The sequence below is a fragment of the Macaca fascicularis genome, chromosome 16 (assembly GCF_037993035.2).
Source record: "Macaca fascicularis isolate 582-1 chromosome 16, T2T-MFA8v1.1".
Lineage (NCBI taxonomy): Eukaryota > Metazoa > Chordata > Mammalia > Primates > Cercopithecidae > Macaca > Macaca fascicularis.
The window spans coordinates 18086903-18113672 of NC_088390.1; the positions used below are offsets into that span (position 1 = coordinate 18086903).

The 26770-nt window shown below is 52.5% G+C and overlaps 1 protein-coding gene and 1 pseudogene across 10 annotated transcripts in view; one reads left to right on the plus strand and one right to left on the minus strand.

Annotated features, from left to right (window-relative positions):
- DRC3 (dynein regulatory complex subunit 3) overlaps positions 1 to 26770 on the plus strand; it is a 47912-nt gene that overhangs the window by 2960 nt on the left and 18182 nt on the right. For 4 of the 10 annotated variants that reach the window (XR_012425322.1, XM_065532297.2, XM_065532298.2 and 1 more), the window contains exons 3-9: positions 1675 to 1851; positions 8188 to 8304; positions 12285 to 12451; positions 20051 to 20228; positions 21459 to 21709; positions 22269 to 22398; positions 24746 to 24921. Coding sequence is in view for 6 of the 10 variants with exons in the window: in XM_065532297.2 (XP_065388369.1) it covers positions 1692 to 1851; positions 8188 to 8304; positions 12285 to 12451; positions 20051 to 20228; positions 21459 to 21709; positions 22269 to 22398; positions 24746 to 24921 (1179 nt within the window). In the remaining 4 variants the exon portion in view is untranslated. Of the gene's footprint in view, positions 1 to 1674; positions 1852 to 8187; positions 8305 to 12284; positions 12452 to 20050; positions 20229 to 21458; positions 21710 to 22268; positions 22399 to 24703; positions 24922 to 26770 lie in introns of all 10 variants that reach the window. The other 6 variants (XR_012425324.1, XR_012425323.1, XR_012425325.1 and 3 more) reach the window with 3 other exon arrangements.
- On the minus strand, positions 5167 to 8049 carry LOC102125288 (membrane protein BRI3 pseudogene; annotated as a pseudogene).

The following is a 26770-nucleotide window of genomic DNA, read 5'->3' on the forward strand; positions in this document are numbered from 1 at the left end:
TGAGGGCAGAGGATGCATATTTGCAGAAGCTGCATCCAAGTGGATGGTTGGGTAGGAAAGAGGAGGGCAGTCTTAGAGGGAAGTCTCTAAGACCAGGTAACAGGATTGTATGGCCCAACCTGGCTTTTCACCGGACACCATCAGCCCTGTACCAGGGCTCCAGCAGTGCCCAGTGGAATGAAAAGCAGAGCACAGGGGCTGCCTAGCATCAGGGGCCAGCAGAGCAGAAGGACAGGAGGTTCAGGGAGGCCTGGATGCTGGGGAGGCATGTGGACAAAGATAGGAAGTAGGGCCAGCAGGGAGGCAAGAATCAGGGGCGGAAAGTGGGGGAAAATATCCCTCCTGGATGTCCTCACCAAGAGGGTTAAGGATGAGAATGTGGTCCAGCCACGAACAGCCACTGGAGTCAGCCTCACAGTGTGACTGACCAAATCTACAGATCCCCGCTGTGCTGTAGTGTCTCAGTCATTTCCCCCTGGACCATTAGTAACAGAATCTACTGGAAGCCGGGCATGGTGGCTCATGCCTGTAATCCTAGCATTTTGGGAGGCCGAGGCAGGTGGATCACCTGAGGTCAGGAGTTTGAGACCAGCCTGGCCAACATGGTGAAACCCCGTTTCTACTAAAAATACAAAAAAATTAGCCAGACATGGTGGTGGACGCCTGCAATCCTAGCTACTCGGGAGGCTGAGGCAGGAGAATCACTTGAATCAAGGCGTTGCAGTGAGCCAAAACTGTGCCATTGCACCCCAGCCTGGGCGACAGAGCGAGACTCTGTTTAAAAAAAAATTAATTAATTAATTAATTAAAAAATAACCTACTGGAGCTGGCTTCAGTAACAGAGGATTTCATGTGAGAAACAGGAAACTCATGAGGCCTAGACCTAGGGACATTAGGGACTGGAAAGCCTGCAAGAAGGAGGCAGCCTCTGTCTGTGTCGATCTGTCTGTCCTTTGTCGTTAGTTTTCTGGTTCCCAGGTTCCCATCTCTGCTTTTCTCTGTGCATCTGCCTCCTCCCCCTCTTGCTCTCTGCTTAACCCAGTCATTCCACACTCCCTATTTCTACCCAGCTCAAGCAGCCAGCTCCGACGGGCACTCTCATTCCACAGCCTCAAGTTCACATCTCCCACGGGGAGGATGTGAAGGGTCAGCCTGGGTCTCCTCTGCTCCAGGAGAAGCTTGTGGTGTGGTAGGGGGCGTACACACATGACTGCCTGGAGGGGATGAGGTGCTCAAGGAAGAGGAGCTGCAGGCTGACAGGCCTGGCTGGGGCTGCCCAGGGAGCACAGTCCGTGGTTGGTACCCACACGCCCAAATGAGGATGGGCACACAAAGTCAGAGGCCTGACACAGGGCCACAGTCATAAGATGAGCCAAGATCACAGGCTAAGGAGACCAGTGTGGACACCAGTCCAGTGGGTCCAGCGAGGGTCCCAGCTGTGGCTATAGGGTCAAGGGATGAAACCCTGTGGACAGGCCCAGGTGGTTGCCAGGAAGCCCTGGAGCAGCCTTGGTGTAAGTATACAAACCCCGAGATGCAGCAGACCCAGGGCCGGGAGTAGGGCATTCCTCAGAGTGCCAGTGGCCACAAAGACACTGGGGAAAACCTCAGCCAGACCCTGCCCTCAAACAGAGAAAGAAGCAGGCTGTGAAAGAGGAATGCGGTGTTTTTTAGGGAAAACGTGGGAGAAGATGAACCGGCTGTGTGACTCGATGGAGCCGAAGGTGATGGATGATGACATGCTCAAGCTGGCTGTCGGGGAGCAGGGCCCCCAGGAGGAGGCCGGGCAGCTGGCCAAGCAGGAGGGCATCCTCTTCAAGGATGTTCTGTCCCTGCAGCTGGACTTTCGGAGTATGTATCCAGGGTTCAGGAGTGGTGGCCAGGGTGGGGCCCTCCCTGGCTTTCTCTGCTCCGTCTTCAAGCCCCAGGATTCCACACAAAGTCCATGGTCGAGGTTCCCACATCAGCATTAGGGCCTACCCAGGTTAGAAGGCATAGGAGCAGCACAGATGTTTGTAAAGCATCATGCTTAGTGTCTTCATCATTTGAATATCCACAATACCCCTGATTCTGAATAAGAATAGAAAACAAGATAAAATTGTCCCATGCCAAATCTAAGTGAGCCCTCAAGACTATGCTGTTTCCATCACACAACTCCACGTGGGCGTCCTTGGAGTGGGGGTCCCTGGCAGGCAGAGCCTAGGAAATGCCACGTAGCCAGAAGCAGAGGGTAGGAAGTGTAGGAGAAGGAGGGAGAGTGGACACTGGGAGGGCAGCTTTAGGGAAGGGGTCACCAAAGACAGGCTGGTAGCAGGAGGGGCACAGGCCCATGAGGCAGGGAGGCACGTCAGGAATGGGAAGATATGGCTCAGGACCAGGCGGACCCTTACTGCTTCAATGTCCCGTCTGTGAAATGGGATGGCTGTCATCCCTGTCTCAAGCATTGGGTGGGGGGACAAGGTGAGACAGCACATGCACAGTGCCTGGCTCGCACAGGAAGGCCAGCGAGCTGCGGCACAGTAAGTCAAGGCAGAGGCAGTACGAGGGCGGTGAGAGAGGTGGGCAGGGATCCTGAGACCCCCCTTGTATCGTGCGCAGGCAAGGCCACAGCAGAGTGACCTGGTCTGATTCATATTCCTGCTCTGTCTTGGGGCCCCTACGCTGGCCGGCATCCAGTCACCAACAAGGAGGTATTGAGACCCTGCCTCAGTCCAGCCCTGCTGCCAGAGCCAGGGACACGACAGTGGGCAAGTCAGGCACGGCCCAGGCACAGCCCCACGAAGTCCACAGGCTGCCGGGGCTGACCACCCAAACAGGGAGGGCCCTGAGCCGCAGCCCCTAGAGGGGTAAAGGGGCACAGAAGAGGTGCGGCAGGAAGGGGCTTTTGCAGCTGACTGCTTTCCCTGTTTCCCCTCCCCCACCTGAGGTTCATGCAGCCAATATTGAGCACCTGTCTGTTACATGCCAGGTACTGTTCTAGGCACTAGGGATTCAACTATGAGCAAAAAAGACAAAAAGCCTTGCCCTCATGGAGCTGACATTCAACTTGGCAGGGGACAAAGAAATAAAATGAAGAAGGAAAATAATACTATTTGCTAAAGGTAACATGTGCTGTGGAGGCAAAAAGGAAGGAAAGGAGAAAAGGGAAATTGGGGGTGGAGTATAGCGTTTTACAGGGTGGCCAAGGGCTTCACCAAGAAGGTAACAATTTAGCAAGGAGGTATTTAGCAAGGAGGTAGGCAAAGGAGAGAGCCGCTGTGCAGATCCACCGGGGAAAGTGGAACAGCCAGTGCAAAGGGCCTGGGGCAGGCTAGACCCCACCTGATCAGCCCTGCTGAGGAAGCCAGTGTGGAGACAGGTCAGGGAGGTCATGGGGTCAGCTGCTGTCAGCTTGGAGCCAATGGAAGGTGTTTGGCTCTTACAGTGAGTGAGGTGGGGACCCCAGGAGGGTCCTGAAGAGAAGTGGGACAGGATGGGACTTAGGATTTCACAGGACCCTGCTGGCTGCATGAGGATAGACTGTGGAGGCCAGGGGCTGAGGCAAGGATCTAGTAAGACGGCCACTGCTGTACTCCAGGGAGTGATGGCCACAGGCCCGGCCGAGGTGGTGGCCACGGAGGCAGATTTAGTATCTTTGCTGAAGGTTAAATCGGCTTTTTTGGCAGTCCTGTCATGCGGGTAACTTATTTAGAGCTAACTGCCAAGTACATCCTGATTTGTTGTATTGTTTTGGCTTCTCCTCCTGAACTGCTGACACCTAGGAAAAAGCCAGTGTGCTGGCATGTGTGGCAGAGCACCAGGTGTGCAGGAGCCACAGGGGGAGTGCTACTGCTGGGGTGCTGTCAGATCAGGGCGAGAAAAGGCACCTGGAAAATCCAACCCAGGGATGGGAGGTGGCTGGGAGGCTGGGGCAGAACTGGCCCCACACTGGAAGCACAGGTGGGAATTGTGGCCAGTATCGTTCTGGGAAATCTGGCCACAAACAGGGAGCTGGAGAACAGGCACCAGTCCCACCTAGCCCTGGGAACCCAGGAGAGGTGCAACGCAGCAATCCAGCTCTAGGGGAAGGGCCATCCCACCCAGCCCTGGGAACCCAGGATAGGCGCAAGGCAGCAATCCAGCTCTAGGGGAAGGGCCGTCCCACCCAGCCCTGGGAACCCAGGAGAGGCACAACTCAGCAATCCAGCTCTAGGGGAAGGGCAGTGGGCCCCTCGGGACCTGGGTCAGAGAACCCAGTCCTCCCCAGACCTTTGTGCAGGGAGGGGAGCTAGGAGGGGTTCCCCACTTTCCCAGTGGGACTTTCACAACCTCACAGGCAGGCTCTGCCCCTCTGAATGAATATTGAAAATGCAGCTGGACTGTATGGTGTTTTGTTTTTTGTTTTTTGTTTGTTTGTTTTTGTAGAGACGGTTGCCCAGGTTGGAGTGCTGGAGTGCAGTGGCGCGATCTCGGCTCACTGCAACTTCCACCTCCCGAGTTCAAGCAATTCTCCTGCCTCAGCCTCCTGAGTAGCTGGAACTACAGGCACATGCCACCACGCCTGGCTAATTTATTTTTTATTTTAGTAGAGACGGGGTGTCACCACATTGCCCAGGCTGGTTTCAAACACCTGAGCTCAGGCAATCTGCCCACCTCAGCCTCCCAAAGTGCTAGCATTACAGGTGTGAGCCACAGTGCCTGGCTTTTTTTTTTTTTTTTTGTGAGATGGAGTCTCGCTCTGTCGCCAGGCTAGAGTGCAGTGGCGCGATCTCGGCTCACTGCAAGCTCCACCTCCCGGGTTCAAGTGATTCTCTTGTCTTAGCCTCCCAAGTAGCTGGGACTACAAGCGCCCGCCACCATGCCCTGCTAATTTTTGTATTTTTAGTAGAGATGGGGTTTCACCATGTTGGCCAGGATGGTCTCAATCTCTTGACCTCGTGATCCCCCCGCCTCAGCCTCTCGAAGTGCAGGGATTACAGGCGTGAGCCACTGTACCTGGCCACCAATTTGTATTTTTATTATTTATTTATTTTTTTAATGGTATGAATCTCATTTATTGAAAACATTATATCTCACCTTTCTCAAATTGAAGACTGCAAAAAATAAAAGCAGTGCTTTATTGAGGTGTCATTAACCTCAGGAGCAGCAGCGCTGCCTCTCCATGCTCCAGGAAACCGCAGCTCCCGCGTGCCACATCTATCCCACCTCACTTTACAAAACAGTCCTGAAGCTTAATCAAATAAAACTATTGTACATTAGAAAAAGACAGCTGGGTGTAGAAAAGCCAGGTGTGGCGTTCCCTTTAAGCAAAGGCTGCTCCGCAGTTGGGGCATCTTCACTTCCTCAAGGCAAAATAGCAGATGAACCCAAAGGGGAACAGGATGATGGCCAGGAAGATTCCCAGGAAAGTGAAGCAGTCCTCCAGCACCCTGTCCCTGCAGACGGGACAGCCTCTCATGATGACGATGGCATTGGCAGGGTACCAAGTGATAGTCCGGCTGTGGCCGTTGTAGACCCTGGGGTGGTGGGTGGGTATCCCTGTGATGACATAAGGGGAGGGTGGGCAGCAGCAAGGGGTGGGCAGCAGGGGTGACACCGTAGCCATGCGAGCTGAGTGCGTAGTGCCCTGGCCAGCCCCTAGGTTGTAGGTGGGCAGCCACTCCCGCAGCAGGGGCTGTGGTCCATGGCAGCCCAGCTCAGGTCAGTCGGTCCTGGCAGGGGACGCAGTGGGGAACATGGCAGGGATGCAGCAGACTGGCCGGCTCAGGCTCTTCTGAGGCACAACGCCTTAGCACCAATTTTTATTTTTATTTCTTTATTTAGAGACAGAGTCTTTGTCACCCAGGCTGTAGTGCAGTGGCATGATCTTGGCTCACTGCATCTCTGCCTCCTGGGTTCAAGTGATTCTGCTGCCTCAGCCTCCTGAGTAGCTAGGACTACAGGGATGCCAGCTAATTTTTGTATTTTTATTATAGAGACAGTGTTTATCCACGTTGGCCAGGCTGGTCTCAAACTCCTGGTCTGAAGCAATCCACCGGCTTCGGCCTCCCAAAGTGCTGGGATTACAGGTGTGTGCCACCGTGCCCGGCCACAAGACCAAATTGTTTTGGTTTTTTTTTTAAGATGGAGTCTCACTCTGTCGCCCAGGCTGGTTCAGTGGCATAATCTAGGCTCACTGTAACCTCTGCCTCCTGGGTTCACGCGATTTTCCTGCCTTAGCCTCCAGAGTAGCTGGGATTACAGGCATGCATCATCACGCCCAGCTAATTTTTGTATTTTTAGTAGACATGGGGTTTCACTATGTTGGCCAGGATGGTCTCTATCTCTCTCTTTCTCTCTTTTTTTTTTTTTTTTTTTTGAGATGGAGTCTTGCTCTGTCGCCCAGGCTGGAGTGCAGTGGCGCAATCTTGGCTAACTGCAAGCTCTGCCTCCTGGGTTCCCACCATTCTCCTGCCTCAAATAATTTTTTTGTATTTTTAGGAGAGACAGTGTTTCACTGTGTTAGCCAGGATGGTCTCCATCTCCTCACCTCGTGATCCACCTGCCTCAGCTTCCCAAAGTGCTGAGATTACAGGCGTGAGCCCCCGCGCCTGGCCCACAGCACCAATTTTTTTTTTTTTTGAGATGGAGTCTTGCTCTGTCGCCCAGGCTGGAGTGCAGTGGCCGGATCTCAGCTCACTGCAAGCTCCGCCTCCCGGGTTCACGCCATTCTCCTGCCTCAGCCTCCCGAGTAGCTGGGACTACAGGCGCCCGCCACCTCGCCCGGCTAGTTTTTTGTATTTTTTAGTAGAGACGGGGTTTCACCGGGTTGGCCAGGATGGTCTCGATCTCCTGACCTCGTGATCCACCTGTCTCGGCCTCCCAAAGTGCTGGGATTACAGGCTTGAGCCACTGCGCCCGGCCTAGCACCAATTTTCAAAACTCCTTTCATTTCTGTATTATTTTAGTTCTTTTATGAGCTTCTTTTTGTTTTTTTTGAGATGGAGTCTCACTCTGTCACCAGGCTGGATTGCAGTGGTGCGATCTTGGCTCACTGCAACCTCTGCCTCCCAGGTTCAAGCGATTCTCCTGCCTCAGCCTCCTGAGTAGCTGGGACTACAGGCATGCACAATCACAGCCAGCTAATTTTTTGTATTTTTAGTAGAGATGGCGTTTCACCACGTCGGCCAGGATGGTCTCGATCTGTTGACCTTGTGATCCGCCTGCATCGGCCTCCCAAAGTGCTGGGATTACAGGTGTGAGCCATCGCGCTCACCCTTAATGAGCATATTCTAATTTTATAAATTTTAGAAATCATTACAAAAGCAAATACGGAAAAAAGGAGCGTATAAACAACAGAGCTGTATGTGGCTTCTGGGAAAAGCTGGCGGATAAGTTTGGCCTCTAGAGTGTTATATACACAGTACATATTTACTTATACATATGTGTTATTCAGAACTCTCCTGATTGCCAGTGACAAAAACCAAACTCTGGCTTACCTAGCAAATGGAATGAACCAGCTGTGTAGCTGGCGTGGGTGGTCTTCACAGGCCACAGGGGCCAGGCACTTCCATGACATCAGGAACTCGTTCTTGCATGGATAACTTATCTCATCCCCTACGTATGGACATTTGGGAGCTTTTCTGACCCTTATGTGCCTGAGGGATTTCTTTGGACATATACACAAGTGTGGAGACAGATTTCATGTAGAGAAATTATAGGTCAAAGGGCACCGACTTGAAATATTTCAATAAACATTGCCAAACAACGCTCCAAAAAGGCTGAATGAGGTAATCAACCCTCCCACCAACAGAGATACATGTTTTCATTCTGTTTATCACACTGTGGAAGGAAGGCCTCTGCCTGTGTCCTGTGTCCCAAGGTGAACCAGCCTCCTGGAGAGGCCCTGGCCCGGCCTCAGAGACAGCACAAATGAGTCTCCTGCCCAGGCCAGGTCCAGTTCACTCCCACACCAACGACTTCTTAGCCCCACACTAGTAGACCTATTAGGTCTTTCTGTGGCTCTGGGTGGCAGTACCGATCCCCGCCCACCTCACAGGGACACAAGGTTCCTCGATGCTCAGTCCACATCTGCAGGGTGCCTGCGTACTCCAGGGCAAGGCAGAAGAGTGGTAGATTCCTTTTGTATGGTTCTGCCTCACTCCTCCAGTACACTAGCACAAAACTCTGACCCTAACCTGAGGCTGGAATCAGCTTCCATTATTTCAGACATCCTCCGCATAGACAACCTCTGGCAGTTTGAGAACTTGAGGAAGCTGCAGCTGGACAATAACATCATTGAGAAGATCGAGGGCCTGGAGAACCTCACACACCTGGTCTGGCTGGGTAAGGCCCTTTCCTGTGTGTGTCCACCCTAATCAAAGGTGACACCCTGCCAAGGTTATTGCCTTCCCAGGAGACAATAATTGTATGTGACACTCAGCTGCTGGGCCATCATTAGCCAGGGTACGGCAGAAGCTCTGCCTGTTGGGAGCAAGAAAGCTGCTATTTTTTAAAAGCCTAGGGCTTGTGCTGGGCAAAACACAGCAAAGATGTGCTCAGACACAGGACCACAGAATATTCTGCTCTTACCTGCCCAAACTTTCAGTCTGGATGGGGCACAAAGGGGCAGCTATGGACTCCTATTTAATCTAGACTCAGGCTGACAGATAACCATCGACAGGTAATCATTGGCTGGTGGGACCCAGATCAAACCAGGAATAATCGTCACAGAGGCTAGTGTGTTTCAAGCACTTAACTACATGCTAAGTGGGGCCTGTATGCTTTCCATATGAGTCTTTCAGTTCACACAGCATCTCCATCATAGAGATGAGCAAACTAAGGTCACTGCACCGCATCAGGCCTCACTGCCAAGGCCATGGAGGGTTTTGATGAGGTGTTCCTTCTGCTGGCCTCTTAGGAGCATCCTCACATCTGGTGAGGGCCAGTGGGCCCCTAGCAGGGAAAAGGTCATGGGCCTGAGAGCTCCTTATGCACTGTCTTGTTTAACCTCCATTTTAATACTAAGAGTTGGGCATCTGTTATAATCCCAACCTACAGAAGAGGAGCTGAGACTCAGAGAGCCCCAGGCACTTGCCCAAAGCTGCACGACCGAGAAGTATCAGAGCTGGGACTCACCCTGACACCTGTCTGACCTCACAGCCCACATTCCCTCCATCCTATCAGGTGGTCTCCTGGTAATAAGGGCACCCTGGGGCATCATGAGCCTCCCAGTTTGCCAAACACTCCCAACCTCCTTTGTGCTAACAGTTGCAAGCCCACAGCAAACCCACAGGCAGGGTTATGCTGCCATTTCACACATGCAGCTACTGAGGCTCAGGGAGGCTGACCAGCTTGATGGAGCCATGTGCTATAGGTAGCAGAACCAAACCACAGCCAGGTCCTCTGACACCTGGGCCCAGGTCTCTTGTCCCAGGTTTCTCATTTCTCTGCACCCTAGCACCCATTAATGCTGATTCCTGAATGCCATGGTTTTAAGCAGGAGCTCCCTGGCCTGGCTGTCTCTCAGACATAAAGCAAGTGCCACTGAGCCCCATGACAGCCCCCTGTTTCTGTCTGCTTACCCAGAGAGAAACTTGAATACTGGTCTTCGTTCCCTCCCTAACAAAAGCTTATCTTCCTACTACTTGGCGCCCCTACACACACACTTCCTAGTCAGCTCATTCCCTCGACCCCTTGCAGTGGCCATCCATGCTTCCAAGGGTCACTGGACGGACAGCCAGTGCTCCCTGGGATGGGGGTGCTAGAGCAGTGACAGCAGGCTCTGGTAAGAGGTCATGCTGCCCCTCAGAGTATAGTCAGAAGCTGGTCTTTGTCCAGCCATGGCACTAGATGCCCAGGGACCCAACCACAGCTAGAAAAGCTGGGTCCCTGGGGTGCCGAGGATGGGGGTTAGGGAGGTGGCACTCCCATGGTTCAGCACGACCTCTCACACTGACGTGCACGGGGCTGAGGATGTGCTGGAGCTGGCTAGCACTGGCTGTACACAGCTCTTCTCAACTTTGCTTCCAGGGATGCCACGCTGGTAGCTTGAAATTGGCCACAGTGGGAGTATTTACACCACAGAAATGAGCAAGCACCTCAAATCAGGGGTTTTCCTCCGCCCGCATTGGTAAACACTTGCTAGCACACCACTAGCGGGGGGGCTAAGCCTCCCAAGAACAGAACCCGGTGGCGCGGTGGGGAAGGAAGCGTGCAGGCCTGTCATTTGTTAGACCCCCGTTCAAACCCCAGCTCAGCCAACACACTGGCTCTGCACAAGATAGTCCACTCTGTGAACCTCAGTTTCTTTTTGTTTTTGAGACAGAGTCTCGCTCTGTCGCCCAGGCTGGAGTGCAGTGGCACAATCTCGGCTCACTGCAGCCTCCGTCTCCCGGGTTCAAATGATTCACATGCTTCAGCCTCCCAAGGAGCTGGGATTACAGGTGTGTGCCACCATGCCTGGCTAATGTTTTGTATTTTTAGTAGAAACAGGGTTTTGTCATGTTGACCAGGCTGATCTCCAATTGCTGGCCTCAAGCAATCTACCTGCCTCCGCCTCCCAAAGTGCCAGGATTATAGTAGTGAGCCAACACACCTGACCTGAACCTCAATTCCTTTATGGGCTGTGCTACCTTGAGCATATTACCATAAGGCCCATTTGAATCTCCGTTTCCTCATCTATAAAATGGTATGATATCTCTGCTATGAGGATTAAACAAGGTAATGCACTTAAAGGGCCTGGCATAGAGAAAGGACAGTTATCATTGGTCTCAATGTCAACAGGTGAGCATCCCCTCATATGCAGAGGAGGCTCAGTTAAGATGTGGTTAAACTCAACTCCCAAATCACTTTTTTTTTTTTGACACAAAGTCTCACTTCGTCATCTAGGCTGGAGTACAGTGGCACAATCTTGGCTCACTCCACCTCCAAGGTTCAAGTGGTTCTCGTGCCTCAGCCTCCTGAGTAGCTGGGATTACAGGCATGTGCCACCATGCCCAGATAATTTTTGTATGTTTAGTAGAGACGGGGTTTCACCAGGTTGGTCAGGCTGGTCTTGAACTCCTGACCCCCCAAGTGATCCACCCACCTCAGCCTCCTAGAGTGCTAGGATTACAGGTGTGAGCCACCACACCCAGCCCCAAATCACCTTTTAAATGTGATCACTGTGGTTATCATGCTCGTATTTCCAAGCCTAGGAAAAATGCTCATTTTTGGCTTCTAGGCCATTGGTGTTCCAGGACAAGATAACAGCCCTACCTGCCAACTAAGCCTGAAAACCTGTGGTGCGGAAAAAGTACTTTTAGGCCAGGCATGGTGGCTCACACCTATAATCCCCACCTATAATCCCCACTTTGGGAGGCCGAGGCGGGAGGATCACTTGAGCCCAGGAGTTTGAGACTAGCCTGGGCAATATGGTGAGAGCCTGTTTCTATAAGAAAAATTCTAAAAAATTAGCTGGATGTGGTGGCGCGTGGTCCCATCTACTCAGGAGGCTGAAGCAGGAGGATCACTTGAACCCAGGAGGTCAAGGATGCAATGAACTGTGATTGCACCACTGCACTCCAGCCTGCGCAACAGAGTGAGACCCTGTCTCGGAAAAAAAAAAAAAAAAAAAAGATGGTACTTTTATTCCCAAAGATGTGGAATTAGTCTGAAGTCTCGGTTGGGGTTGAGGTTACAGTTGATGAGGGAGCCTGAGACAGCTGTGAGGGAGGTGGAAGAAACTGACCTACCACATGTCCAGGGAGAAGCCTTAGATGAACTCTGGCCCCACCGTGGTTAGCTGTGTGGCTTTGGGCAAATCACCGAGTCTCTCTGAGCTTCTGCTTCCCAAATGATCAAACAGGGAGACAAATTCCAAACTACCACTCAGGGCTGCTGTCAGAGGACATACACATGAGTGCTTGATAAACTCGTAAATGCAAAGCAGACAGGAGGTGGTCTTGCTAAAATGCCACAGTGTGAGGAAAGGGGACACTCCACCACTGTCTACCCGTGACCCCCAAGGGCACTGCTTCAGACCTGAAGGTCAGCATTTTCTTCCCGGAACTATGACAGAGCATAGACAACAGTACTTGCCCGCATGTCCCCAGCCAGGAGGATGATTGGCAGAACTGGAGAGGGCGGTGAACATTTAAGGCGGCAGGAAAGAATCCACACCCGCTTCTAAAAAAATTCACAAACTATTAGATAGTGAGTCAAATTCCGGCCCTGGCAGCTTGGTGCTGGCTCACAGGGCACTCAGTAGCCCTGATGATTTTATTTCAGGACAGCCCATCCCCTGACCCAGGCAGCAGACCCTCACAACCCTCTCTTCTTCCCAGATCTGTCCTTCAATAACATTGAGACCATTGAGGGGCTGGACACACTGGTGAACCTGGAGGACCTGAGCTTGTTCAACAACCGGATCTCCAAGATCGACTCCCTGGACGCCCTCGTCAAGCTGCAGGTGTTGTCGCTAGGCAACAACCAGATTGACAACATGATGAACGTGAGTGGCCGCCCAGCCCGCCCTCACGCACACCTGCAGGGCCTGGAGCGCCATGGGTTGAGTGGGAGTTTGTGGCGAGGGGAAGTACAGGCTGAGTGTTCCAGATCTTCTCATTTTCCTGGAAAAGCCAGGAATCCAGATTACTCCACGAGGGATTTGCTAATGTTTAAATACCACGCTTAACCCAACAAAATTCATCAGAGAGCACTAGTTTACAACCTCCACATTAGTGGCGGTTCTTTCCCTGAATCTTGCACTTATGTAACAAACCTTTGCTGAGACAAGTACCTATTAATGTTGGGCATATGTCCTGTGCTCACTAGGAACAGAGACAGACAAGATGTGGTCCCTTTGGAGTGACCAGCACACACCCCCATAGTCAAGACACAAGGAGACAAGAAGCCGGTGACCCGAGGAACAATAAAATAAGGCCTGTGGATGGTAGGAGGGCACCCCGAGGCTTAGGGGTGTGCACAAGTGGCAGTGGACACAGCTGGGGGTGTGGTGGCAGCTTTAAGGGTCCTGTGTCAGAGGCGATACATCAGACGGCTCCTGGCTTTTGCTTCTGCAACCCACCAACCCTGGGGGCTGTCCAGTAGCCTCTAAAGATTCCTTTTCTGCTTAGGTCAGTCAGGCGGCCTGGGTTCAGATCCCAGCTGCAGGTCATGGTGGCTTAGATGAGTGGCCCGGGAGGGTCAAGCACTGAGTTGTGACCGGCATATAAGTCTGTCCAGCTGTCCAGTGGGGCCACACCCCGGAGGCACTGTAGTCTCGGAAGTTTGCCCTGCACACGACAGGAGCATCTAAACCCAACCAAGGGTCAAGCCTTCTATGCCTCCGTTTCCTCATCTGTCAGATGGAGACGATGGCCATGACCCCCCTGCCCAGGCCCTCGCAGGAATCAAGTGGGACCATGAATGTAACGCATTTGGTTCGGTGTCAGGCTGGAGTATGTTCCTAACAAATGGAGGACTGTCGTAGCTGAGGGCCTTCCTGTGAGTGTTGGGATGAGGGGAACTTGGTGCAGACTCACTGAGAGATGACTAGAAGTTGCCATCCAGCAGAAGGAAAAGGCTTCCCAGGAGGAGGGAATGGTGTGAGCAAAGGCCTGGAGGTACATTGGGAATGCCTGCCTGCACTCGCCGTTGAGGAGCACAGGGTCCCTGGACGAGGTCAAAGGTGTGTGGTGCAGGGTGGGGCTCAGGATGTGGCCGGGCCTCGCCACAGTCAGTCAGGATGGCCAGAGAAGCAGTGGGAGCTGAGGAGGCTTCTGTCTGAGATGTATTTGGGGCAGGTCTACATTTAGGAAGGAATCCACCCCCGTGAGGATGGGTTTGAGGGGGATCGTGAGAATGGTCACCCCAGGACAGTGCCACCAGAAAGGATACTGTACCTGCGGGTAAGGGAAGCTGGCCCCAAACTGGCGGGAAGCAGAGGTAAGGCAGGGCCTTGCATGCAGCTGGCCGGTTTGAGAGGTGGCTTCAGGAAGCTGGAGTAAGAAAGGCCGGGAAGAACCAACACACAGGTGTGTCACGGAGACTGCTGCCGCAGGTGATGAGGGAGGATCCCCCTGGGCCTCGGAAGTGTCCAGAATGCCTCCCAGAAGTGACCATCTAAGGACAGGAGCCTGAGGCATTGATCCCCCCACCAGCTGAGGGAGATCCCAGGGGGATTAGCTTCCTCGCCACCTGGCTTTTGGGCTGGGTGGGCTTCTTTGGCTTCAGAGACATCTGAGGCAGAAAGTGAGTAATGAGATAGGACACTGCCAGCTACGGTCTCTCACGGCTACAGCTGAAGCCGGAGGTAAGCTGAGCCCCTGCGGCAAACAACAAGGGCATTTAGTGGCGTGATCATTGGCACTGCAAGGAAGGGGTGCTTATCAGCAGAGCTTCAAGGACGTGAGTTCCTTCTGCCTCTGGGCTCTGCCGTCCTCAGCATCTCCCCAGAGCTTGATTCTCTTCTGGTCGCAGTCAAGGACACGGGCTTCCTTGTCTGCATCTAGCAGGATGGAGAGAGCAAGAACTCTCCTTCTCACAGTGGCCCTTCAGTCTGATCGAGCCACCTCAGGGTCTACACTGACCCTCAGCCTAACATCATGGCTGGGAGATGGCCAGGCTGGGCTTACGTGAACAGCCTGGGCTGGGAGCACCGAGCTGTCACTGGCAATTCCACCAGGTCAAGCCACAGAGGTGGTGCAGTCTCAGAAGTTTGCCCTGCATGCCAGACAGGCAGCATCCAAACCCAGCCAATACCCTTTGCAGGGCTCAAGTCCTGATTGTCCAGCCTGCCCTGCCCTGTAAGGGCAAGGAAGCCAAATGCTTGCCAGCAGGATGTCTGGATGAGGCATGGAGGGCACAGGCGAACTCGAGAGCTGAGATTTAGTCAGCCTGTGTTCAGATCTCAACGCTGCCACCTACCAGCTGCCTGACCTTCGGCCAGTGACTTTGAGTTCTAGATGCCCATTTACCCACCTGTAAAATGGGAATGATAGTAGTTCCTACTCCATAGGGTTGCTGTGAAGATGGATCCATTAGAGAACCTTTTGTGCTTGATACAGGGCCTGGCACGTAGTAAGTGCATGGAAAATGACAGTCAAGAACATTCAGATTAAGAGCTAACCCCAAGCAACTCCAAACCTTGCTGCTTGAAACTCTGAGATTGAGCAGATGTTCCTGTCTTGGTGGGTCCTGCACCCCAGGGCCCACATGTGAATGAATCTCCTCTCTGTTTGTTTTCCTCTGGACATTTGGAAAGTTTAATGGAGCTGAGGCCCTGTCCCTCTGAAGGGCCAGGCCTGGGCATGACAGGGCATGGACAGTGTGAGGTAGACGTGCTTGTGCCCTGCCGGGACACCCCACTCTTGCCTTTCTCCCATCCTGCCCCTGCAGGGACTGGGCAGGAGGAAATCCCATCACCCTTTCCCAGTGGGGTGCTGGGTGCCAGGTATTCCCTCTGGAATATGGGAGAAGCTGGTAAAGCCCATCCCCAGAGAGAAAGAGGATGGAAGACGACCCATGGGGACAAGCTGTTGGGGAATGCTGAGATGTCTGGGTCAGGTGCTCCCGAGGTCTGGCCGCATCCCAGGGACCCTGGAGTCCCTAGATGCTCTTCACCCAATCAGGCACTCGCCCTCTTGATGACCTGACCCAGAGAGTCCTGACGGATACTTCTCAGGTACTAGCTCCAAACCCCAAGCATCTTTGATTTTAGTCCTTATCTGCCCTGTTTATCTGGCATCTAATTATGTACTTTCTTGTCATTTATATATTTATTAGGCTTATGTTAATTTCTGCTCATTGCATTAAAAACAGATGTTTAAGCAGAATGCAGGGCACACAGAAAAGAGGCTCACGCACTCCTGGCCTCTGTCCTTCCCTTCCAGAGGCCCCAGCCGCTTCGAAGTTACATGTGTGTCTTTCCAAGAGTCTTGTGTTAAACATTGTGCATGATTGTCACATCTGTCCAGCTACCCTCCAAGCACCTGCCTTTGGTGTCTCCTTTCCTCCTGAGTCATCAGCTCGCCCTCTCCGCTGGCTCATTCCATCACTCAGGTGCAGCGTGATGTGGGTTCCTAGTTCCCTGTAGGCGGGTATCAAGGTTGTTTCCAATCTAGTGCCATTACACACAGTTTGTAGTGGACGTTCTTAAACAGGGGTCACTTTGTACCTGGATAAGCCATCTGCAAGATAAACTAGAGAGGAATTGCTAGGCCAAAGGGCATGTGCATTTTAAATTTTGACAGATCTTGCCAAGTGGAAGTGGAACTATTTACAAAGCCACCAGCAATGATGAGGCAGCCTGTCGCCTCTCACCTTCTACAACACACTTTGTGGAATCTTGCTGGGAGATCTCTTAAAAATTAAATCAGGTCCTGTCTCCCCGCCTCCCCACCCATACACACTTAAAACTCCAGTGGTGGCCAGGTGCAGTGGCTCACTCCTGTAATCCTTGCACTTTGGAGGCTGAGGCGGGCAGATTGCCTGAGCTCAGGAGTTCAACACCAGCCTGGGCAACACAGTGAAACCCTGTCTGTACTAAAATACAAAAAACTAGCCAGGCGTGGCGGTATGCACCTATAGTCCTGGCTACTTGGGAGGCTGAGGCAGGAGAATTACTTGAACCCAGGAGGCAGAGGTTGCAGTGAGCTGAGATCACACCACTGCAACTGCACACCAGCTTGGGCGACAGAGTGAGACTCTGTCTCCAAAGAAAAAAAAGAAAACAAACAAACAAAAAATCCAATGGCTTCTACCATCCTTAGAACAAACTGAAGGCAGGGGCTCAGTGGCTCATGCCTGTAATCCCAACACCTTGGGAGGCCAAGGAGGGTGGATCACTTGAGGCCAGGAGTTCAAGAACAGCCCTGCCAACATGGCAAAGCATTGTCTCTAATAAAAATACAAAAACATTAGCCAGGTGTGATGGCATGCGCCTGTAATCTCAGCTACTCGGGAGGCTCAGGCAGGAGAATGACAGTGAACCTAGGAGGTGGAGCTTGCAGTGAGCCAAGTTGCGCCACTGCAACTCCTGCAGCCTAGGCAACAGAGCGAGACTCCGCTAAAAAAAAAAAAATAAATAAATAAAAAAAAAATCTAAACACTTGACCTGCATGGTCTTGCATGAATCAGCCCCTGACCTTGTCACTACTCCCATCTTAGCTTCTTCCCAGCCTCCTCCCCACCATGCTGCAGCCACCCTGGCTTTTGCTCAGTGCCTGGTACGTGCCAAGTTCTTTGCTGCCTAGGGCCTTTGCCTGTGCTGTCTTGGCTTCCAGGAATGTGCTCTCCTCTGCTCTTCTGCGCTGGCTCCCTCAGGTCTCAGATTAAATGTCACCTTCCCAGAGAGACCTCTGAATCTCCTAACTGAAAGAGGCCTCCCTGTTATTTTCTCTCACGGTGCCATCTTGATGTTCCTTATAGCACTTAACCCAAACCATAATGATTTTATTTACTTTTTTAAACATTTGGCCGGGCCCAGTGGCTCACGCCTATAATCCCAGCACTTTGGGAGGTCAAGGCGGGCGAATCACTTGAGGTCAGGAGTTTGAGACCAGCCTGGCCAACATGGCGAAACCCTGTCTCTACTAAAATATAAAAATGAGCCGGGTGTGGTGGCGGGTGCCTGTAATCCCAGCTACTCCCGAGGCTGAGACAGGAGAATCGCTTGAACCTAGGAGGTGGAGGTTGCATTGAGCTGAGATCACACCACTTCACTTCAACCTGAGTGACAAGAGCAAAACTCCATCCAAAAAAAAAAAATTAAAAAGAAAACATTTTTCCCCCGTTCCTAAAATATAAGCTTTTGCCCTAAGAGCAGGGACCCCATGGGCCTTGTTCCCCACTGTATCTTCGTAACCTACCTGGTGCTGGAGGCCTGCTAGGTGACTAATAGTGTTTGTTGAATAAATGACTGAAAGAAATTCACTCAGAAAAGCATGCTAATTTTTTTTCTATCTTTTGCATAGTACAGTGTCTAGATGCTATCCAGTGAGGGTTTTTTTTTTTTTTTTTTTTTTTTTTGAGATGGAGTCTCGCCCTGTCACCCAGGCTGTAGTACAGTGGTGCAATCTTGGCTCTGTGCAACCTCTGCCTTCCAGGTTCAAGCGATTCTCCTGTCTCAGCCTTCCAAGTAGCTGGGACTATATAGGTGCCCACCACAACGCCTGGCTAATTTTTTTTTGTATTTTTAGTAGAGACGGGATTTCACCATGTTAGCCAGAATGGTCTCGATCTCCTGATCTCGTGATCCCCCCGCCTCAGCCTCCCAAGTGCTGAGATTACGGGCGTGAGCCACCACACCCGGCCGAAATACTGCTTTTTTAAAACACTTTTTTGCCATTACTTTTAATGGCAAAAACCACAAGTACTTTTGCACCAACCTAATATTAACTACCTAGTTAACGTTTTCCCTGTTTTACTAAAAATAGAGTGTAGGGAGAATAAAGTTAGTGGAATGTTTCCCTGGCTGTTATCCAGGGAATTCAAGGTTAGCCATAAATTGGGTTCCATTTAATTTAAGATAGTTGTACCTTTCATGGGACTTTACAATCTAAAAAGGCATGCCTGGCCAGGTGCAGTGGCTCACGCCTGTAATCTCAGCACTTTGGGAGGCTGAGGTGGGAGGATTTATTGTGACCACGAGTTCAAGACCAGCCTGGTCAACATAGCAAGACCCCATCCCTACTTAAAAATAAAATAGGGCCGGGCATGGTGGCTCATGCCTGTAATCCCAACCCTTTGGGAGGCCGAGGCGGGTGGGTCGCTTGAACCCAACAGTTTGAGACCAGCCTGAGCAACATGGCAAAATCCCATCTCTACTAAAAACACAAAAATTAGCCAGGCATGGTGGCACGTGCCTGTAATCCCAGCTACTAGGGAGGCTGAGGCACGAGAATCACTTGAACCTGGGAGGCAGAGGTTGCAGTGAGCCAAGATCACACCTCTGCACTCCAGCCTGGGTGACAGAGCAAGACTTCATCTCAAAAAATTAAATTAAATTAAATTTAAAAGATTTTTTTTTTTTTTTTTTGAGACGGAGTGTCGCTCTGTCGCCCAGGCTGGAGTGCAGTGGCCGGATCTCAGCTCACTGCAAGCTCCGCCTCCCGGGTTTACGCCATCCTCCTGCCTCAGCCTCCCGAGTAGCTGGGACTACAGGCGCCCGCCACCTCGCCCGGCTAGTTTTTTGTATTTTTTTTAGTAGAGACGGGGTTTCACCGTGTTAGCCAGGATGGTCTCGATCTCCTGACCTCGTGATCCACCCGTCTCGGCCTCCCAAAGTGCTGGGATTACAGGTTTGAGCCACCGCGCCCGGCCAAATTTAAAAGATTTTTAAAAAATAAAAGGGTGTGCCTATACTAGTAACAGCTACTAAAACTACCATTACTGAATAGGTGTCAGGCACTCTGCCAATGCTTTTCATAGTTTATTTCATTTGGTCCTTACAACACCTGTAACACACATGATATCCTTATACCCATTTTACAGATATGGACATCGAAGCTCACAGATGTTGGGTAACTCGTTCAAGGTCTCACCACGTGGTTCCGCAGACCTGAACCACGGTCTGCTGGTTCTTTGGAAAGCCCATTTCTGACGGAAGGTCTCGGTACTGCTTCCCAGCCTGGAACACCCCCATACCTGCACACGGCCTGTCACACCACCCACTGCTGATGGTGCTGTGGCCAGGCTGACTCTGAAAGAGTACTGAGGAGGGAGGTGCAGCTGTGTTTTCAACTCTGTGGCTGCCAAGAAAATGGGCCTTTCTCGGCCGGGCGCGGTGGCTCAAGCCTGTAATCCCAGCACTTTGGGAGGCCGAGGCGGGCGGATCACGAGGTCAGGAGATCGAGACCATCCTGGCTAACACAGTGAAACCCCATCTCTACTAAAAATCAAAAATATTAGCCGGGCGTGGTAGCGGGCGCCTGTAGTCCCAGCTACTCGGGAGACTGAGGCAGGTGAATGGCGTGAACCTGGGAAGTGGAGTTTGCAGTGAGCTGAGATCGCGCCACTGCATTCCAGCCTGGGCGACAGAGTGAGACTCCATCTAAAAAAAAAGAAAAGAAAAGAAAGAAAATGGGCTGTTCTCCCTTTTTCTCCCCAGATCGTCTACCTCCGGCGGTTCCAATGCCTGCGGACGCTCAGCCTCTCTGGGAACCCTATCTCTGAGGCAGAGGATTACAAGATGTTCATCTGTGCCTACCTTCCTGACCTCGTGTACCTGGACTTCCGGCGCATTGATGACCACACAGCAAGTGTCTCCCTCTCAGTCTCCCAGCCCTGTGAGACACAGTCCTCAAGCCCCCAGGTTTCTTGGAAAAGAGGCATTGAAGAGTAGCTTTCCCTGCCCACAACTGGGAGAGAAAGGGCAGCTCCCTCTTCCTAATCCCTTTACCTGCCTGTCAGAGGGATTCCAGCAGCACCCTTGTGGGTACTGTTTCTTGCATGTTCCCAGGGGCCAGGCCTCTTCCACACACTGTCCCAGGGCCACATCACAGCTGGCCTGCCCTGTCTGGTTTTCTAGATGAAGAAGCTGAGGAGGGCCGGGAGCAGTGGCGCATGCCTGTAATCCCAGCACTTTGGGAGGCTGAGGCGGGAGGATTGCTTGAGTCCAGAAGTTCAAGACCAGCCTGGGCAACATAGGGAGACCCCATCTCTACAGAAACTAGCAAAATTAGCCAGGTGTGGTGGTGCACACCTGTAATCCTGGTTACTCAGGAGGCTGAGGTAGAAGAATTGCTTGAGACCAGGAGTTTGAGGCTGCAGTGAACTGAGAAGATGCCATTGCACTCCAGCCTGGGCAACAGAATGAAAAAATTTAAAAATTAAAAAAGAAAAGAAGTTGAGGAGGCTGAAGGAGGGCAAGCAGTGAGCCAGGATCACTGGCTCAAGGCCAAGCCAGGATTCACCCCAAATTGGTGTCATCCCAGGAGCAGTATTAACAGCTGAGCTCCAGAGGGAACCAGGCCATCAGAGGCTCAGGCCTGCCTCTCAGGGGCGGAGTCAGGGCTGGAGGTAGAGACCTGAGTGTCATCTAAGGATTGCCAGTTGGCAGTACTTGAAGCCATGGTACAGGTGGGATCACCTGAGGCACATGGAGTGAGGTGAGAAGGGACAGGAACTGAGTTCTAGAGGTGCCAGCATTCCCCGCCAGGTGCAGGGGAATGAGCCAGTGTGGTGGAGAGAGCCAAGGGCCAGACCCTTGTGACCAGCCCTGTGACCTCACTCTACCTCTGTCCTGTTGTCCTCCTTCCCCCAAAAAAGGCCAGAAGGCCTGCTGAGGACTGTTGGGAGTGAGAGAGCAAGTCCTCTGTGGAGAACACCCAGTCTGGGGCGAGGGGAGCACTCCATTGCTGTGGCTCCTGCCCTGGGGTTGGCCCCGGGAACCCCAGCCTGCCACGCTGCCTTCTGCTCCTCCTGGTCTTTCCCTGATTTCCCTGCACTCACAGAAACCTGGTGAGGGTCATCAGGAGATGGGCATTCTCATCCACGAGACCTCATGGCTTTCGCAGCCTTCACGCAGGCCCCTGTGCAACATCCCTGCCCACACGCAGGAGGCTGCAGTGTGGCAGAGGAGGCATGGCAGAGGCGGCGTGGCTCGGAGGAACCTCCTGTAATGATGCCACTCCCATTCCCTGGTCAGAAAGAGCTTGCAGAGGCTAAGCACCAGTACAGCATCGACGAGCTGAAGCACCGGGAGAACCTGATGCAGGTCCGGCTGCAGGACGAGCGGGCACGGCAGGAGGAGCTGGAGAAGCACAAGGTACCGCTCTGGCAGGCTGCACGCCCTCGGCCCCGCTCAGAGATGCCCACAAGAGGGCACTGATCAAGTAAAACGGTCTGCAGGGATCCCCAGGCTCTGAAAACATAGAAATCATGCTCCCTCCACAGGGCCTGATGCCCTCTCCCCGCCTGGCTCGTCTGCTCCCTGCCCCAGGGCCAGCTTCGTCTCAGTCCTGACCCTACCCCTTATTGGCATTCCTACCTCCAGCTGCTGGAGAGAATATGCTAAAAACAGTCAGAGGCCCCTTCAGACCCTTAAGGCAGTTCCCCATGACATGCCAGAAACGGCTCAGGTCCCTTAACCCAGCATGGCCCTGAATTCATGACTAGACCCTGTTGGCCTCTCTCCCACGGGTCCCCACCCCTCCTTGCAACCAGACTGAGCCATGTGTAACATTCTGGAAACAGCCTGCAGTTTTACGCCTCTGCACCTCTGCACATGCCATTCTCTTTGCCTGGAACATGCCCCCTCCTGACTTGCCTTCCTCATGGGCCTGTGAGACGATGCAGGAGCCCCTGACAGGAGCCGTCCTACCTAGGTGTGTTTCTGCCTGCAGACTGCGTTTGTGGAACACCTGAACGGCTCCTTCCTGTTTGACAGCATGTATGCTGAGGACTCAGAGGGCAACAAACTGTCCTACCTGCCTGGTGTCAGTGAGCTCCTTGAGGCATATCCTTCCGAGTTCATGGCGTCTCACAGCCTGTGCCACCAGCCTGCCTTGGCAAGACTCCTTCCACTCTAGGCCTCAGTTTCTCCATCTCTCTTGTAAGACCCTGGGAGGCAAAATCTCCACTTGAGAGTAATGTACCCAAGAGGCAGTTCAGAGCCAGGTCAGCTGAGCTGCATGGGGGAGATGCTGTCTGGATTTCAGGGACATGTGGAGTATCTGGTCAGCATGGCATGGGCTGGCCGTGTTTGGCAAGCCAGGTTTTCAGCGGTGGAGAAGTGGATTGAAATGTGTTCTCATTAGCCGTACTTGCTTGTCCCTGTTGTGCACTTGGATCTGGTATTTATTGTTTTCTCAACCACCCCACTAGGCAGGTACCATCATTAACCCCATTTTATAGTTGGGGGAAATATAGCTTGACTGTCCAGGGTCACCCCATTAGAGGCCAGCTTTTGAAGCTTTGTCTGTGGGGCCTGAGAAGCTGATTCTTTCCCCAGTTGCCTGGAGCCCAGAGGATGTGGTTGGTACCTGTCATTAGGGCCATGGCCATGACCACCGACCAATGGGCTTAAATTGTGAGCTGAGGGACTCAGGACAGAATCAAGGAGCTCCTGGATCTGAGAGCTCTGAGCTAAGGCATCCAGTCACAGATGAGTCTATGGAGCCACCTTCACTGGATAGAGAGAAATTCACTCAAAAACCTGACCTTCTGGGCCTATGAGGTGGCTCATGCCTATAATCCCAGCACTTCGGGAGGCCAAGGCAGGAGGATTGTTTGAGGCCAGGAATTTGAGACCAGTCTAGGCAACGTAGTGAGACCCTATCTTGTATTAGTCTGTTTTCACGTTCCTGATAAAGACATACTTGAGACTGGGCAATTTACAAAAGAAAGAGGTTTTGGGTTTTGTTTTGTTTTATTTTGTTTTTTTGAGACAGCATTTCGCCCTTGTTGCCCAGGCTGGAGTGCAATTGTGCAATCTTGACTTACTGCAACCTCTACCTCCTGGGTTCAAGTGGTTTTCCTGCCTCAACCTCCCAAGTAGTTGGGATTACAGGCATGTGCCACCACACCCGGTTAATTTTTTTTTTTTTGTATTTAGTAGAGACTGGGTTTTACTATGTTGGTCAGGCTGGTCTCCAACTCCTGACCTCAGGTGATCCACCTGCCTTAGCCTCCCAAAGTGTTGGGATTACAGGCAAGAGCCACCATGCCCAGCCAGAAAGAGGTTTAATTGGATAGACAGTTCCACATGGCTGGCGAGGCCTCACAATCATGGCAGAAGGCAAGGAGGAGCAAGTCACATCTTATGTGAGTGGTGGGCAAAGAAAGAGCCCCTGCAGGGAAACTCCCATTTTTAAAACCATCAGATCTCGTGAGACTCATTCACTATCACGAGAACAGCACAGGAAAGACCCACCCCCATAATTCAGTTACCTCCCACCGGGTTCCTCCCAGAACACATGGGAATTGTGAGAGCTGCAGTTCAAGATGAGTTCAGTTGGGGACACAGCCAAACCATATCACCATCTCTCAAAAACAACCAAACACACCTGACATTCTGGAAAGAATGAGGGCAGGGTGGTGAGGAACAGGGAACAGCAGAGCTCCTGGGCTGGGTTGTTTCTGCCAGCTGGTGACCCAGGTTTGCCTTAGCTGTAGCCCCGTGTAGCCATGTGACTTCGGCAAGGCATTTCATCTCTCTGGGCATCAGTTTCCATCCCACAGGATCACCAAGGTCCCGTGGGCTTTACCTTCCTGACTCCAAGGACTCCATGTGGCAGGCTCTTTTGCACCCTCAGCGGCAGATGAGGAAACTGAGGCCCAGAGAGGTGAAGTGACTTGCCAGGATGGGTCCTGGAAGCAGTGGCAGAGCCAGGACTTGAACATCCCCAGTACAACTGCAGCAGCTGAGCACCAAGACAGGCCCTCAGTAAGGGTGCCCTTCCAGATAGCACACAAGAGACAGAAATGCACACTGCCTGCTTCCCCAGCTGAGACCAGCTCACAGACCCCCAGGTTCCCTAGGCCTCTCTTCTGGGACCTCTCTGAGCATGTCTGCCTTCTGCTCTATAGATTCCCCAATGGTCCCTGCCTCCTTCCTTCGCACAGGCCCCATTCCTGAATCCCTCAGGCTGAGGGTGGGGACGCACCAAACACACATTGTACCCACATCTCAGTCCTGGCTCTCTGGGCCTTTGATTTCTTCATCCACCAAATGAACCACATGAGACCAGGAGTTTGAGTCCCACACACTGTTGAGCGCACAGTGCCAGGGTTACCAACACCTTTGCCATACCCTCCGCAGCCTGCTCCTGAAACAGCTGTGGACTTCCTTAACGGCCACTCACCTACAAGGACAAGTTTGTCATCATCTGCATGAACATTTTTGAGTATGGCCTGAAACAGCAGGAGAAGCGGAAAATAGAGCTTGACACCTTCAGTGAATGTGTCCACGAGGCTATCCAGGAAAACCAGGAGCAGGGCAAACGCAAGATTGCCCAGTTCGAGGAGAAGCACTTGTCGGTAGGCCCCGAGCCTCCTGAGGCCCTCCCTGCCTCCTGCTGGAGGCCCTCCCTGCTCTTGCCACCCCCACTGTAGAGGGGCTGCAACTCCTGTACCCTCTGATGACCCCTGAGGCCAATGGTTATTGTCCCCATTTGCCAGAGATCACACAGCTAATCAGTGGCAGAGCCAAGGCCTGCCTTACCCCAGCCCCACCAACTACAGCTCCCCACCACTTGATGTGTGGCCTGTGGATCTTTGTCACACAAAGCGCCCTTGGGATTCAAGGTCAGCTCCATCCCCGAACTTATCATCATCGTTACTATTAATAACAGTATTAGTATTACCATTACTATTTTGACAGTAATGATTACCGTCCTTTTGTTCATTCATTTAATAGACGTTTTCTGAGCTCTACTCTCTGCCTGCTCCTAGGAAGCTAGAGCCACACTGGACATGGTTCCTGCTCTTGTGGGGCTCAGACCCAGGCCCAGGCCCCAGCCCTGACCTGAGCAAGCAGAGGAATCAGTGCCATCCTGGAGGGAAGCCTGGGGAGCCTTCGGGGTGCCCTAGGGGCACCTTATCTCAGGCGGGGGAGTTTAGGGAAGGCTGAGGCTCACAGAAGAAAGAAAAGTTGATGGAGAGGAAGGGTGTTCCTCCACCCCCTAGGAGCAGCAAAGGAGAAGGCTCTGGGTGGTCAGGACTCGGCCTAACCAGGCCATGGGGTCCAGCCCAAGCAGAGGCCATTGGGAAGGGCACCAGTCTTTGTATTTGATGGCAGCTGCCTTTTTGAGTTGGCATTACTTTTAAAGACAGGATGCTTAGCCTGTTGTAAATCACAGATCTTTCTGAGACGCTAAGGAAAGCTGTGGACCTTCTTTTTCCTCCAAAAACTGTTCACACACACCAAGCTTGCTTGTAGCATAAGGGGCTTTAGGAATCCCATAAGGCCCTTCCTTGTTGTGAACTTAAAGTAGAGCAAAGTCCCTCGATGCGCAAGTTCAGATCTGATGGAGTCGATGATCCACTCCCAGGTGCTTCCCGCCTCCCCCACGGCCACCCCCATTCCTGTCTCATTAACCTCCAGGGCCTCACATGCTGTGTGATTTAATTCTCAAGACCCTCCTTATTATATTTTAGGGAGCAGGGGTTACTGTGTTCAACCAGAAGTTCAAAACTGTCGGCGGAGGAATACATTTGGCTCACATATGTGTTTTATTTGGCCTGTGTAGGGTTTTAAAACATTTTGAACATCCTGCTGACATTAGAAACTAGCAGATTTCGCAGAAAAATTTGTGGTTGCCAGCTTCTCTGGAAGCAGCTGTCATCAGGGCTTGAGTGGCAGTTGTCCCCTCTGGACAGGTCATGTCTCCAGTCCCCCCAGTCCCTGTCCAGCCTTTCTTCCTGACATTTGTCTGGTCCCTGTAGCCACTGGGGTTGGGAGTGTCAGCTATCCGGTGCTTCCTGAGGCCCGGTGCAGGGACCCAGCCCCTCAGCAGCGAGTCCCTCTGCAGAAGTAGGATGTGGGCCATGCCAAGCCTGACTTGGAGCATGGAACGTGCCACTTGCTCCTCCGTTCAGGCACCTGCCTTCAGTGCGGGCCAGCTCCTCAAAGGCCACCTCGGACGAGCTGACTACCCTAGTGCTCCCCTTCTAGAGCCAAGAGCAGTGGATCCTGCCCAGCCTTCATGTGGAGTCCCCGGGCCCTGGAAATGTGCTCGCATCCAGGCCCAGCAGCACCCACTTAGACTGGGGCGTGGCCTGGCACAGGGATTTTCCATTGTTCCACGGGTGCTTTCCATGCACAGCCTAGATAGAGGCCACTGAGTTAGAAGTTCCCAAGACCCCATAGGCCCTGCAGACCCCCAGT